This window comes from Neovison vison, chromosome 12 (assembly GCF_020171115.1).
Source record: "Neovison vison isolate M4711 chromosome 12, ASM_NN_V1, whole genome shotgun sequence".
Taxonomy (NCBI): Eukaryota; Metazoa; Chordata; class Mammalia; order Carnivora; family Mustelidae; genus Neogale; species Neogale vison.
In genome coordinates, this window is record NC_058102.1 from 53783822 (window position 1) to 53798961 (window position 15140).

Sequence of the window (15140 nt, forward strand, 5' to 3'; positions counted from 1 at the left end):
CATCAAGTATATTTAAAACTATTCACTAAACTCTGTTTTTTAAGTGTATGGTGCAAGTATTTGTATATTTATCATCTGGTAATGATTCTTAAAGTGAAGATTACTGGACCATACTCAAAACCTGACTGTGTAAGTCAGAGTTCTCTAAAAAAACAGAACTAGTAAGAGGATGATAAATAGATAGATAGATGATAGATTCATTATAAGGAATTGGCTTATGTGATTATAGAGTCTAGCAAATCAAAAATCTGCAGGATGGACTGGCACTTTTGATACCCTGGAAAGCTGATATTTCAGTTTGAGTTTATTTTATTTTAATTTTATTTATTTGAGGGAAAGAGTGAGCGAGAGAGAGAAAGCACAAGTGGGGTGGAGAGAGAGAGAAGCAGAGTCCCTGCTGAGCAGGACCCTGGGATCACGAACTGACCTGAAGGAAGATGCTTAACAGACTGAAGCCACCCAGGTGCCCCAACAGTTTTTTAAGCCATCTGCTGTAGAGCCAGGAAAAGCCAATATTGCAGATGAAGCAGGGAAAACACAATGGACTAATGGGGAATTTCTTGCTCAAAGGAGGCCAGGTTTTTTTTTTTTTTTTTAAATTTTATTTTATTTAAATTCAATTAATTAACGTATAATGTGTCATTCATTTAGAAGACTTCATCAGTTAGTTGCATACAACACCCAATGCTCATTATGTCATGTGCCCTCCTTAATGTCCATCACCCAGTTACCCCATCCCCCATCCTCCTTCCTCTTCAGCAACCCTCAGTTTGTTTCCTAGAGTTAAGAGTCTCTTAGGAGGCCAGTCTTTGTTCTAGTCAGGGCTTCGACTGATTGCATGAGTTCCACTAATATCATGGAGTGATTGATTTGTTTTCCTCAAAGTCTACTGGTTTAAATATGAACTTCATCCAAAACCATCATCACAAAAATGGTCAAAATGTTGGACCAAATATTTGGGCACCCTGTGACCCAGGCAAGTCAATACATAAAAGTAACTACCACACTTACAGAAGGAAAAAAATCTCTCTGCCAGGAATTTTTCTGAAAAAAAATTCTTGAAAAGTTACTATGTTCATAGTGACTCTTGTTCCCACCAATTTGAGACTTATTATTATTCTCTTGTTTTGCCTCATACAAGCATTTTTCTCTAGCCTCTATTAGTCAGACATGCCCCCAAATAGCAAAATGGGTATTTAAATATTTTTAGTTTAAAATTTTTATTCTTAGCTAGCTAGACACTGTTCTCTCATTTGTTTGGCATGTATTTGGCTTATTTCATTTTCTTCTTTTAATAGAATATAAAGGACATGAGCGTAGAAAGTATTTTTATCTTTTTCACTATTATGTTCTTAAATACACTGCAGGCAGCTGGACTGGTACATGGTAAATGCACAATAAATATCTGTTGAAGAAATGGAATAATATGGCCATCTTACCTTGAGGATACAGAAGTTTAGCCAGAAATTAACATTTCGGAGTGAATATATTTGTATTTTACCAATGCATCCTGTGTGGTTTTAACTGCCCATATCTGAGTAAATTTTGAGTATTTTTGGACTTCCTTTCAGCTTTTGGTACATTATGCCTTGGAGAAATACCTAAGGCTAACACTATTCTCCATTTTCTTTATACTGTTTTCTGGGTAATATCACATAGATGGAAAATGAAGATGGCTATATGGTATTGGATTACAGGAATATTTTAAAATCCAGACAGAGGCCTAAAGGTAGGAATATTATCTCCCTTCATTCTGTCTCCAGCTTGAAATTGCATTACTCTCTTAAGAAGATTATGATCTTTGAATATTTAAAAGAGTTAAAATTAACTACATTCTGGGACTTTAAAAAATTCATACATTGTCTAAGATAGGTTATTTAGACTCACAAAAACTTGAAAAATGCAGTATTTTTGCAGCCACGTGAAATGCTAATACAATGATGTATAATCCCCTCAATATTATAGCATAAGAAAAAAAGTGTAACTTTCAAGTAAAAGATCAGAAATAGTATTTTAAAAGAGATTATTCATCTTACAAAATACAAAATTTTTAGGAGCGGTTATTTGGGAATGATATTGACATGAAGATACCTGCCATACAGGGAAGGTAAAAATCTGCTAACGGTGGAAGTAGCAGTGGTTCTAGAGTATTCTACAGCATAAAAGGCATTTTCATGTATACTGATTGAATTTTTTATTCTTCACAAAAGATCCATATGATTGGCAGAATAGTCTATTGGAAATGAGAGAAGGACAAACTAAAACTAATCTTTACTACTTAGAGCTGCTGCTATATTTGTCTATACACAAATATAGACACTGCTATATTTTATCTGTGTTTGTGTGTTTTCAGATCTGTCCCAGGTTCTGTAGAAATGTTTAATCAACAATAATATACTGATGTCTAAAATCACTCTGTCTGCAATAAACTTGTAAAGCAATCCTGTTGAAATAGCCATGATCTGAGCTGGGATGACATGGGCCAGGAATTTGAAATTGCTGATCACAGATTGCAGCTCTGCTATCTGGATTCTTGCTGAACCTCTTCATGTACTATTTGTTTCCAAATATCAAGAAGCAAACACACATTTTTTAATTAGTAACTTAGACTTATGTAGTAAAAAGCTGACCATTGGAGTCGAAGTGGCTAAATTGGATCCTAAGCCCTGCAGACGAAATGGGTGGCCTTGCGGAAATCTTTTTTCTTCTTAAATCTCATAATTTTTGCTTACATAATAAAGCCAACCTCACTTGTGGTTGTTTATGTAGATGTTAAACTAAATTATTAATTACTTCTTCTGTGATTTCTAAATCACCTTATAATAAAGTGAATAAAAATATATAAAGTCTGAGTATATGTACATAAAATATGAAGTAAACATCCATTTAAATTATGAGTGAAAGAAGGATAGGACTAGAAACATGAAATAGGCCTGTAACTAAGCAAAATGTATGTAATTCAGCATGTTCGTGTTTGTTATAAATTTGTTTCTAAGCTTCTCTGTTTTGATAAGTAAGGGAAACATTGCCAATTTTTCAGCTGCGTTGAAGTTGCATCCATGCTTAAGACAAATATGAATTAATCTTGGCACTGAATCCAAAAAGAAAATCTTTCCATTAGAAAGCAGATATAAATAATCTAATGGTGATCTTGCAGGAGTTATAACAGGTTTCACAGAGTGACTTCTTAATATTACTTCACTTAGGCCAATGGCAATTTCATAATTGCCCAGGGCAATGCACTCCACGTACACAGCTCTCTGTTCACTTGACTTTATATATGTATGCATATTTTGGTTTATATTAAAAATTACTGATTTTTAATTTATAACTATAATATTATTTTGGAATGAGTTTAACATTTCCCTTTCTAGCAAATATGGAACCAGCAAACTGCAGATCTGTATGCCTAGGTTTGGTGTCCCTCATAAAACTGCAGAAATGTATTTTGAAGATTATCAGCTAAAGTGGAGGTCTTTTCACTTCTGCTTAAGCAGAAGGAATACCTATAGGCAAGAAAAAAAAAAACCAAAAAACACTCCTTATTTTGGATTTATTCTGTAACACAGACAATTGGCTGGTAAATTTCAAAGGCTTTACTACATATGGGACATTCTATGAGTGTGTACTATACATAAAATCAGATGCATTAAGACCATAAAATGAGGGACGCCTGGGTGGCTCAGTTGGTTAAGCAGCTGCCTTCGGCTCAGGTCATGATCCCAGTGTCCTGGGATTGAGTCCCACATCATGCTCCTTGCTCAGCTGAGAGCCTGCTTCTCCCTCTGCCTCTGCCTGCCACTCTGTCTGCCTGTGCTCACTCTCTCTGACAAAAAGAACAAAACAAAACAAAACAAAACAAAACAAAACAAAAAACAAAAAAAAAACCCAAAATAAAAACAAAAACAAACCATAAAACGAAAGTAAAACATACACATGAAAACAGCACTTCTTATTATGACTTAGAAGATAAATTATTTGTGAAATGCATAACCAAGGTTTGATATTAAGAGCTTGTTTATTTATAAGCTAATAAAAACTAGGGAATATCTGAATATTCTGAATATCAGATTATTTGACTTTCTCTTTGGCCACAAGGATGACAAACTGGCTGGAATGGCTGGATTGAGATAATATTCCTATGGTGTCTTCATGTAAAAGGATACCTGCGTTCATTTTGTTTGTGGAAAGAGTGTATATATCCAACTTATTAAAAAATGCTCAGATGTAGAATCAAATACATACAATCAAAAGAGAAAAATAATGTATTTATAGACCTGTTCAATGTCTTTGGATGCTTCCTGTTTCCTCCTCTGTGAGATCATTCCTGCCAACTCTGATCCCAGAAGAGTACTATGGCATAAATTCTATATAATTCTATATGAGCACCATTAATCAGAGATCTATGATACTTAGATTGACACTGATTCCTCTCCAAAAACTCAAGCCAGGAAAATACAATATATCATATATAAAAGTGAAATAACATGATGACTATTACCAGTTCAGTGATTGGTACATAACAGAACTTTGATAAATGTATTTTTCCTTCTTTAATTTCTAACAATGGATCATTAAAATAAATAACACATATAACATATATGCACTTGGCAATGAACAATTCAAAAATAATGTTAGATAAAACAATTCCATTTATCTAGGATTATTGTACATAGAATTATTCTATATATTATACATTTATATAATATGTTTATATTACATAATATATAGTATTCTATAAAGACAATATAAAATATATATTTCTATTATATTTTATATATTAATATAAATCATATATAACACTCTACATTATTTATAAAGTATTTACACTATATATAATACATATACAATTTAATAAATCATTTTTAGTCATCAAAAACATCAAAAAACATCATCACCAAATAATTAACAAAGCAAGGCAATGACAATCCAACCCAACATATTAAATAACAGTAGCATCTCTTTGTTTTTGGACTGTAAATACATTGCATTTTCAAATTTTCAATTAGTCAAATTTTAGTGTCATATGAACATGATTATCTTTGTAATAAAAATAAACAGGGAAAATGTTTACAAAGTGAATACTCAAGTGAGCTCTAAAAGTCACCAAAAAATTCTCAATATTTCAGATTTCTCCCTGTATCCACGATATCATTGTCTTATGCTAGTATTTGGCTGTATTGGGTTCCTTATTTTCATGATCACACTGATTTGCCTGAACTTTTGGGGTAAGTATGGAGTTTTTATTTACTTTTGTACTTTTAGGACATAAATATTGATTTTTACTTTTTCTTTTTAAAAAAAGATTTGTTTATTTCAGAGAGAAATAGAGAAAGAGAGCCTACGCACAAGTGGAGGGAGGGGCAAAGGGCTAGGAAGAAAGAGAATCTCAAGCAGACTGCCCACTTAGTGGGAGCTTAAAGGGGACTTGATCTTGCCATTCTGAGATCACAACCTAAGCCAAAATCAAGAGTTGGACTCCTAACCAAATGACCACCCAGGCTCCTTGATTTTTAATTCTTCTTAATATTAAGATCAACTCCACATTGTGGCCCCAAATTGATAAATTAAACTGGTCAGCTGTATATGTTATATTTAAAATTATTTGAAATTTAAGAAAAATTAAGAAACAATCAAATATAAAATTAACATTTATTCAACATCTTTTCTTAGGAAGAGGCTCCACTGAAAATTTGACTTATTTTATGAAACATTGGTGATACAGTTTTAGAAAAAGAGAAGTGTTCATTGGTACTATTTTCAGAGATAATGATTTAAATGTACCAATGTAGTTGTTAAAAAGGACCTGTTGAAAACCATTTTAACTGTACTTCTGCACCTTTTTTCCCCCCCTGAAGTGATATTTATTGTACATAATCTATAGTTGTTCTTTTGGAAACAACTAGACCATTTCATGGATTTCTGTAATTTTCTGCTTTTCTCTTGAAACAGTCATTCTTTAAAATGTAGGGCTAACATGGGTTCTGTTTTATATATAATATTGACATGGAAACATAAACTCTGGTGGTCTTTGATGAGATCTAAATATAAATGAGTCCCAAGGCACTCTCTCTGAGGGAGACAAAGACCTAAAGGGTTTATTTTTGTATTGGGCAAGAAAAGTTTGTTTTTGTCTTTTTCCAGTACACCAGGGGAAAATATCAGATATTTCTAAGACTAAATAAATACTCTATTCTATGTAATTTTTCTGTACTTGGCATAGCATTTTGGCTGGAAGTTGTCAACCAATCATATCCTTCGAATATGTTCAGCTTTTACTTGAAATCAAACTCTAATAATATGAAATTCTTCACCTATTTAACAGTCAATATTAGGTGACTAATACTAGTTTTCATGAATCCACCTAAGTAAGCATTATTGTCTGTTAACCAGAAATTCTGGGAAGTTGAACATATCTAATAATTATTATGTATTTTTTAAAGCTCTTAAAATTCAGGACAAATGGCTTCTTGTTAGTCATTAAATATGGTATGTACAAGTTACCATTGACCTCTTGTGACTCAGTTCTCTTTTCTGTAATGCATAAGTGGTAAAATAAATAATTGGTGCAATAATCATTGCTTTAGAGAAAGATGCTATTGAGAAGAAATCAATAAAATTTGACACATTGATGAAATATTAAGAGACAATATTTTTTCCTAGTGATATTATTTTAACAAATTAGTAACAATTTCAATATTTGTGTTTCTATTAAGTTTGTGCTTACACTTTGACCAGTTTGAAAATATTTTCCATGGCTTCCAGTTCAAAACAAAATATTGACTATAAATGTTTACATTTGTTCTCTCCTAAGATTCTGGATTAGACCAGTAAAAGGTATCAAAATTAGAATAAGTTAATAAGAGCACAGAACATGGAAAGGCTAGAAAATTGGAAAGGAAATGAGAAGCAGAGGGGATAATGCTCTCAATCAGTGAAGAGAATGGCAGTGTAGAGAAAGTACAGCAACAGCGCAATGCGGATGAAACTACTTCTCATGGCAAAACCAGGAAGGAGTCTTGTGTCAGGGAGGAGATTATATAGATTATAAGGAGAAATCTAAAGAAAAGTAATTAGCTGGAAGACCTTCTAAGGAATGCTCTTTTAGATTGTTGTCTTGACAACCTCTTATTCCACTCACACAGTAGCATTTGCCACTGTATCGTGCCAAAATAAAAAACAAAAACAAAAGCAAATGCTTGTGAAACAATGACATACACAACTAGAACAAGCTAGGGCTCCTCACTTAGAGAGCGGTGGTTGGTGCAATAGGCATGTGCCCCCTTATTTTGGTTCTGGAGTGGGAGGGGGAAGTAATGTAGTGGTTTACTGCATAGCTTAGCTATTTCCTGTGGGTTTTTTTTTTTTCTGTCTAAAAATTCACAGCAGCTAACAACATATCCTAGAATGTAGAGAAAATTATCTAGAAAAAAAAATCAATAAATATAAGAAATCTGAGACAAAACCACAAAATATTGTCCATCCCGAAAGATAATGTCTAACAAATTCCCGGAAGAATAGAATAGGAGGAAAAAGTAGATCTGAAATAATAATAATAATAATAATAATAACAACAATAATAATAATTTTCAAGGAGGAAAAAACAAACCCCAAACCATGAGTTTCCAGCTTAAAAGAGCCTACCAAATTCAGAATAGGATATGTAAATAGATATAGATAGAAGACAGATAGATGGATAGTTATAAATAGTAGATGATGGATAGATAATGATGTTGAGAGAGAAATCCTTATCATATTTCAGGACACTAAGCGCAAAGATATGATCTTAAAAGTTTACATAAAGAATTAGTTTTCTCCCCAAAGAGAAACAAATTGGCATCATTATTTTTTTTTTGGCATCAGATTTTTAAATGTATATACAAGGACACCACTGTAGTAATGCCTTTAAACTTATAAGCAAATCTGAACTTAAGTTTAAGACAAGAGTAATCAAGTAATATAAAATTTCCAAGCAATAAAAGTTTTCCACACAGGCTTGTATGTGAGTGTGTGTGCTGATTGTAGATAGAATGAAGCTAGCACAAGAATGTAATGAAAAGACATTTCAGGTTATCAGCTCTTCTACGTTCCTGGAAAGCAATGATTTCAGTCTATATGAAAAACAATCTATAAGTAATGCTGTAAGATGCTAAAGGAACTTGATATGGTAAAAAGGAGTTTGGGGTGGCAGGTCTCGACCAAGAAGAAATTACAGTAATTTAAAAGTTCAGCTGGAAAAAGAAAATAGTATATAAAAAAGTTATACACATGAAGTTTAAGAATTCACATAATAGTTAGATTGTGATCAGTGACTAAAAGAGTAAAAGTAGATATGATAAAAGTGGCTAATTCTGGGGAAAGAGAAGAGTAGAAGCTGAGTATAAGAGAGAGACTTCAGATTTTTATTTGACTTTGTTTTGTGCTAGCATTTTTATCCTCGCAAACCTAGATTGCTATTCATTTTCAAATGTTTCTCATTATATTTTTTCTTTACACTAGGTACAGATAAAAAAATGGATTTCTCCCAGAAAGTAAATATCAGCCGTCTAGCAGGTAAGGTTTGTTTTTGTCTGTAACATGCTGCCCTATGTTTGAATGAAGAGATTCCAAGTCATTAAACATGACTTTTCTAAACTTTCAAATAGGGATATAATACCCCAACTACAGAATATTTAATGAAGATTAAACCAATGGTGGTGGGGGCGCCTGGGTTGCTCAGTGGATTAAAGCCTCTGCCTTCGGCTCGGGTCGTGATCCCGGGGTCTCTGCTCATCAGGGAGCCTGTTTCCTTTCCTCTCTCTCTGCCTGCCTCTCTGCCTGCCTGTGATTTCTGTCTGTCAAAATAAATAAAATCTTTAAAAAAAAAAAATCAATGGTGGTGGTTAATTTTAATGTCAACTCAGCTAGGCCACACTCAGTACTCAGATATTTGAACAAATACTGGTCTAGATTTTCCTGTAAAATTAGGTTTTAGATGACATTTACATCAGTGGATTCTGAGTTGAGCAGACTACCTTCCATACTGTGGGTGGGCCTTGCCTGATCAACTGAAGGCCTTTAGAGAAAAATAGACTAAGTTTCCCAAAGGAAGAGGGACTTGGGCCTTATACTGTATATAAGACTGCTCTTATACACAAACTGCAATATCACCTCTTCCCTGGGTCTCCAGCTTACCAGCCTGAAATGCACATTAGATAATAAAATAAAAGTAGAGACTTATGTAATAAATCTCCACGTACCTTTCAAATTTCATCAGAATTTGTCAGTATATAATCAATATTAATTATATCTCCCCCACATTACTCTCCCAAACCAGATTACATTAGCAATGATCAGATATCATGCCATTTAACATCTAAATATATCTGCATGTAATTCTTACAGTTAAGGGCTCCTTTTGCTTAACAAACACAACACCATTATATATCCTGTACTGGTTTTCTCTGGATGTGTAACAAATTACCACACACTTAACAGTTTAAGATAATTATTTATTACCTCACGTTTTTCATGGGTTGGGAGTTTGGGCACAGCTGAACTCGGTCTTCTATTCAGGGTATCATAGGCTATAATTTAGATGTTGACAAGATCACACATGTTTCTGAAGTTGACATTCCTCTTGCAAGCTCATGTGGTGGTTGGTACAATTCAGCTACTTATAGTTGTAGGACTGAAGTCATTGATTCTTGCTGCCTGTTATCTAGGGCGACTCTAGTCCTGCATAGGACCCCTGCATTTCCTTGCCATGTGTCACTCTTGTATATCCTCTCAAAGACATGAAAGCCCAATTCATAAAAGAAAATGGGAATTTTCTTTCTCTTTAAAAATGGCCTAGGCCCATTCTTAACATCTTGTATCTGATTAAATCAGGCCCACCAGGGGAATCTCTTCATTTATTCAAAATTGACTGACTTCACACCCTTCCCTAGTCTTCAAAATCTTATCTTAACATCATGTATAACTTAATCATGGGAGTGATAGTCCATCATATTTGCAGGTCTGACTCACACCAAAAGAAAGGGGATTTCACACACTTTCTGGATTTTTCTGCTCAGATGTCCATGGTATCATTTAACATGTTCTTCTATCTTATAAAGTAATTTTAAGGGGTGCCTGGGTGGCTCAGTGGGTTAAAGCCTCTGCTTTCGGCTTTGGTCATGATCCCAGTGTCCTGGGATGGAGCCCCGCATCGGGCTCTCTGCTCAGTAGGGAGCTTGCTTCCCCCTCTCTCTCTCTGCCTGCTTCTCCGCCTACTTGTGATCTCTGTCTGTCAAATAAATAAATAAAATCTTAAAAAAAATAAAGTAGTTTTAAAAACTAAATATGTTAGGTGCTTAGAAACTCACCCACTGTAGTGGGTGTGTGTTTGTTGTTGTTGTTATATAAAGTATCTGAGATAGGAATGGGTACAAAGGGTTGCTTAATATATGTGTGGGGGGGGGGGGGTTAAATATTTTATTTATTTATTTGTAACAGAGAGAGAGAGAGGGAAAGAGAACACAAGCAGGGGGAGCAGCAGGCAGAGGGAGAGCCAGGCTCTTTGCTTGGTAAGGAGCCCAATATGGGACTTTATTCTAGGACCTTGGGATCATGACCTGAGCCAAAGGCAAATCCTTAACTGACTGAGCCATCCAGGCATCTCCCTTGATAAATGTTTTATTCCATTCTCATCCCCCAGGATATTTCTTCTTATTTTTAAAAATGGCACTTGAACCTGAGTTCATAGTAGTAACTCCTTTGGACAATTAGTATCCACATTTTGCATCTTTTTTTTTTATATTTTAATATATTACACTAATCATTTATGGAATTTTTAGTGTGTTTTGCAACTTTACAACTATACTTCATTGACCACTCTATCAATAGCCACATAAGGAGTCCAAATGACTCCTTCTCAAGAATAATACATAGCTCCTTTCAAATCATAAATTGGGAGGTATTATTTGAGGTCATCTTATACTTTTTAACACACAACTATGTACTGGTAGAACTGAGAATAGGCTTATCCTGAGTCTACAAGTATTTTGCAAAATTACCATTATTCAGGATTGGCAATGTTTGCCCAGCACAGAATGTATTAATGAGTTAAGAATATATATGAAGTTTTATATATTGAAAATTATTCCTTGATATCTTCTTCAGGTCATATGTACTGATGTTAGTTTTTATATCTTTTATTTTTTAATTATTTATTTACGTGACAGAGAGAGATGACAAGCAGGCAGAGAGGCAGGCAGAGAGAGAGGAGGAAGCAGGCTCCCTGCTGAGCAGAGAGCCTGATGAGGGCCTCGATCCCAGGACCCTGAGATCATGACCTGAGCTGAAGGCAGAGGCTTTAACCCACTGAGCCACCCAGGCGCCCCTGATGTTACTTTTATTTTCCATCTTACCTGGACATATTAATTCAATTTCCTAAAATAGATTTTTACAAATATTTAGGCTCATAAATAACAGACTAAAATATTAGAAATAAAAATATGGCATGCTTTAACTTATGGATATATAATTCAATTATTCAACAATTAAAAACCATAATCAAAGTGCTATATGATTGGAAACTCAAAGATGAATATGACAGTCTCCTAACAACCTCCCAGTCTGGTAAAAGACAAGGAGATGTTCACAGATGACCAGGACATGGGCAATACACTTGTTGCTAAATGACACTGAACTGTTATGAGTCTAGAGGCAACAGAAATTATGACCAGTTAAAGACTTTGTTTTTGAGATGGAAGTACAATTGAGCAGTAAAATTTAAGTTTAATTTAGATGAAGAAGAAGAAAGGGAAGGCTATTCAAGTCTGAGACCATGTGAATGAAAGGCATAAGAGGATGAAAGTATCCAATGCAATCATGTAAGTAATGCTAATGGTAAGTAATCTCACAGAAATGAAATAGAGGTTGTAAGCACAACTCCAAGAAAAGGAATTAGGCCAGACAGTAGAGAGATTTAAGCAGTAGGTTCTTACTTGTGTTAATTATAAATGATCAAAAATATTAAATATCTGTTTCCTTTAATTATGGGACTCAGAATTCACATGTTTTTATCTCCCCAACTCCACACCCAAAATCCTACCTCCATGCCAGAAATATAAAGATTCACGAGTTAATATCATTCTTGTTCTGCCAATGGAGCAGCCTTTTCATCACACATGGTATTATGGACACTTTATTGATTGTAAAGTCTAATTTTTTTTCCTACCTTTTCCTTCAGGAAATAATTATTTGTGCCCAAAAGACTGGCTACTGAACCAAGAGAAATGCTACAAGTTTTCAATTTCTTCTAAAACTTGGAATGAGAGTCAACACGATTGTGCAAATCTACAGGCACATTTACCAGTGATCCAAACTCTGAATGAGCTGGTGAGGAATCAAATACAGGATCTAAGTACCAAGGAAGAATTGCTGGGTGCAATTCTAAGAAGTGTGGGTGGCTTAAGTATTGTTTTTGAACATTCATTAATCATAATGTAATTACCATTTTTTTAAAAACATATTCATTATGAAAGAAATGGTTATTTACCATTCTATCAATGCCTGGCATACTGTCTTATTCAATAGAGGGCATGGAATTTTTAAAAATAAATTAATAAATGAATATACCAATTCCTTGATAGGAGTTCATACAGAAGACTTTAAAACCTGGAAATCCTGGTTGGATTGGACTACATAGTACATCCCCAGGAAAACAATGGATGTGGATAAACAAACACCTTTTTGTGGAGCAAAATGAGTAAGTAGTTATTTGAGGGGGAAAAATGGCAGCTGTGATGTTGTTTTATTGAGAGAAAGGTATTTTTAATAAGCTTCCATGCTTTCTAGTCTTTTTATCTTTCTTCCTCCTTTCTTTTCTTTCTATCTGCCCCTCCTTTTCCTTCCCTATTTCTCTTTTTCAGAATTTTCTCTTTCTTTGTTTTCCTTCCTCATTCACTAATGATGAGAAGGAGGGCTAGAAAGTGCTCATATCTGGAAATTTTAATGGACAAGAAATGGTAACATCTTTATAATTTTTAAGTCCACTCAGATCTCATTTAAAATAATTTTCAGCAACTATATTCTATATAGGAAATGCAAAGATAAAATTCCCCTATAAATAAAAGTATCTGGAATGTGTAAAAACACCTCTTGAGCTAAACTCAGAAAGCATGAGTTTGAAATTTTGCCCTTAGAATATTTTCCTAAACTTGGGGCCCTGGGTTGCTCAGTCAGTTAAAGAGCCAACTCTTGATTCACCTCAGGTCATGATCTTGAAGTTGTGAGATTGAGCCCGTGTTGGGCTTGGTGCTCAGTGGGAAGTCTGCTTGGGATTCTCTCCCTCACCCACTCCCTCTACCCCTCCCACCTCTCTCTTTCTCTGAAATTTATAAATATTTTAAAAAAGGAGAATATTCTCCTAAACTTGTTGATATCCCTTTCTTTATCTGTGTGATAATAATAATGAAGTTTTCCTCATAATGTTCTTGTATGAACAACATAAGGTAATACATGTAAGAGTGTTTTAAAATTCTTAGGGGTCACATACATTTACAGGTTCTCCTCTGTGTCCGTGTTTTCTTTAAACATCACTGGAGCACCTGACCTGTGGCAGGTTTAAAGCAAAGGCCGTGGAGTGATAGTCCATCTCAGTCTCGATATTTATCTACTTCTAGATACTTCCACTCTCCATATTTTATCATCTTTCATGCACATAAAACTAAAGTGTGAAGTGGTATTCATTCTTTGGCCCTACTTTGATAGCAATCTTGGGCAAAAATTAGTAAGGAACACCTAGGCTCCCCCCAACCTTTGGAAATCCAACATGTTGTTAGGGCAGATTATCTCTTTGAAAAAGCTTTCATTTGATTATTTTAGGAAAAAATGCTATTGCAGCTGGTTGTAATACTGTTTGGTTTTTATATTTAAATAGTAGTCAGCCTTCAGCTCAGGTCATGATCCCAGGGTCGTGGGATCAAGCCATGCATTGGGCTCCCTGCCTGCTTGGTGGGGATCCTGCTTCACCCTCTCCTTCTACTGCTCCTCCTGCTGTGCTCTCTCGCTCTGTCAAATAAATAAATAAAATACTAAAAAAAATAGTAGTCAGCAACTGGAAAGAATAGTTAAAGGATAGCTCTCTCCAAAAATATTCTCTTCACATATTTCCCTCATCATACTATTGAAGTTAGTGAAAAATTTAAGTCATCTATATAGTTTTTTACTTTAACTTAAAATTGTGTCCCTGGGTTATTGCTTTGCAACTCTCATTAGTATATCTATTACTATGCAGTATTTACCAAAAACTTATATTTTAGAGGTGCCTGGGTGGTTTAGGAGATTGAGTATCTGACTCTTGGTTTCAGTTTAGGTCATAATCTCAGGATCACGAGATGGATGTGTCCCCGCCCTCCACCAGGCTCTGCGCTGGTCATGGAGTCTGCTTAAGATCATCCCTCTCTCTCTGCTCTCCTCCCTCTCCCTCTCTAAAAAAATTTAAACAGAGAGAAAACTTTAATTTCAATATCTAATCACCTTTTATAGAAAATTATTTTGCTGTGTGAAGAATGAATAGATGGGAAAAATAAAAACTGATACTGAAGTTCAGTCAGAAGTCTGTGACCAAAGATAAGGGAGAGGCAGTAGCAGCCTGGGCCAGGAGTGAATGGATATAAGGACCAGTCCAGAGGTAGAATACTAGAACTTGCTGATACACGCAATTCAAGGGTTGAGAGGGAAGGAAGAGACAGGGATGCTTCTAGTCTTCAGGCTGGAGCTTCTGTGGCAATGTTCCTCAGATAAGAGAGACATTATGGGGGGAGGGTACGGAGGGCAAGCAAATCAAGTGTGCCCAAATGCAGTCATGTACAACAAAAGAAGAGTCTATTCTGAAACCTTTGCAACATTTTGGTTGCTGAAGAATTACCTGCACATGTTTGGCTGGAAACTTTAAGAAACATATTTGTTATTTTAAAATAAATGCTCTAATGACTATACTTTATCTCCTAGTTTTCTCATGATTGGACCAACGGATCACGAGAGCTGTGCTGTCGTAACAGGAAAGCAGGTATATTCTGAAGACTGTAACTCCAAATTTAATGGCATTTGCCAAAGAGATGCTGTCTGAACAACGAAAACAAATCTGTGCATTTAAATAAAGATTTGGATTA

The 15140-nt window shown here is 34.8% G+C and overlaps 1 protein-coding gene across 1 annotated transcript; it reads left to right on the forward strand.

Moving 5' to 3' along the window:
• Positions 1-1600: 1600 nt before the first annotated feature.
• Positions 1601-15129, forward strand: KLRF2 (killer cell lectin like receptor F2). Its single transcript, XM_044227766.1, has 6 exons — positions 1601-1729; positions 5130-5228; positions 8506-8553; positions 12215-12363; positions 12618-12733; positions 14980-15129. The coding sequence occupies exons 1-6, from the start codon at positions 1660-1662 to the stop codon at positions 15095-15097; spliced, it is 600 nt and encodes a 199-aa protein (XP_044083701.1). The 5' UTR covers positions 1601-1659; the 3' UTR covers positions 15098-15129.
• Positions 15130-15140: the final 11 nt, after the last annotated feature.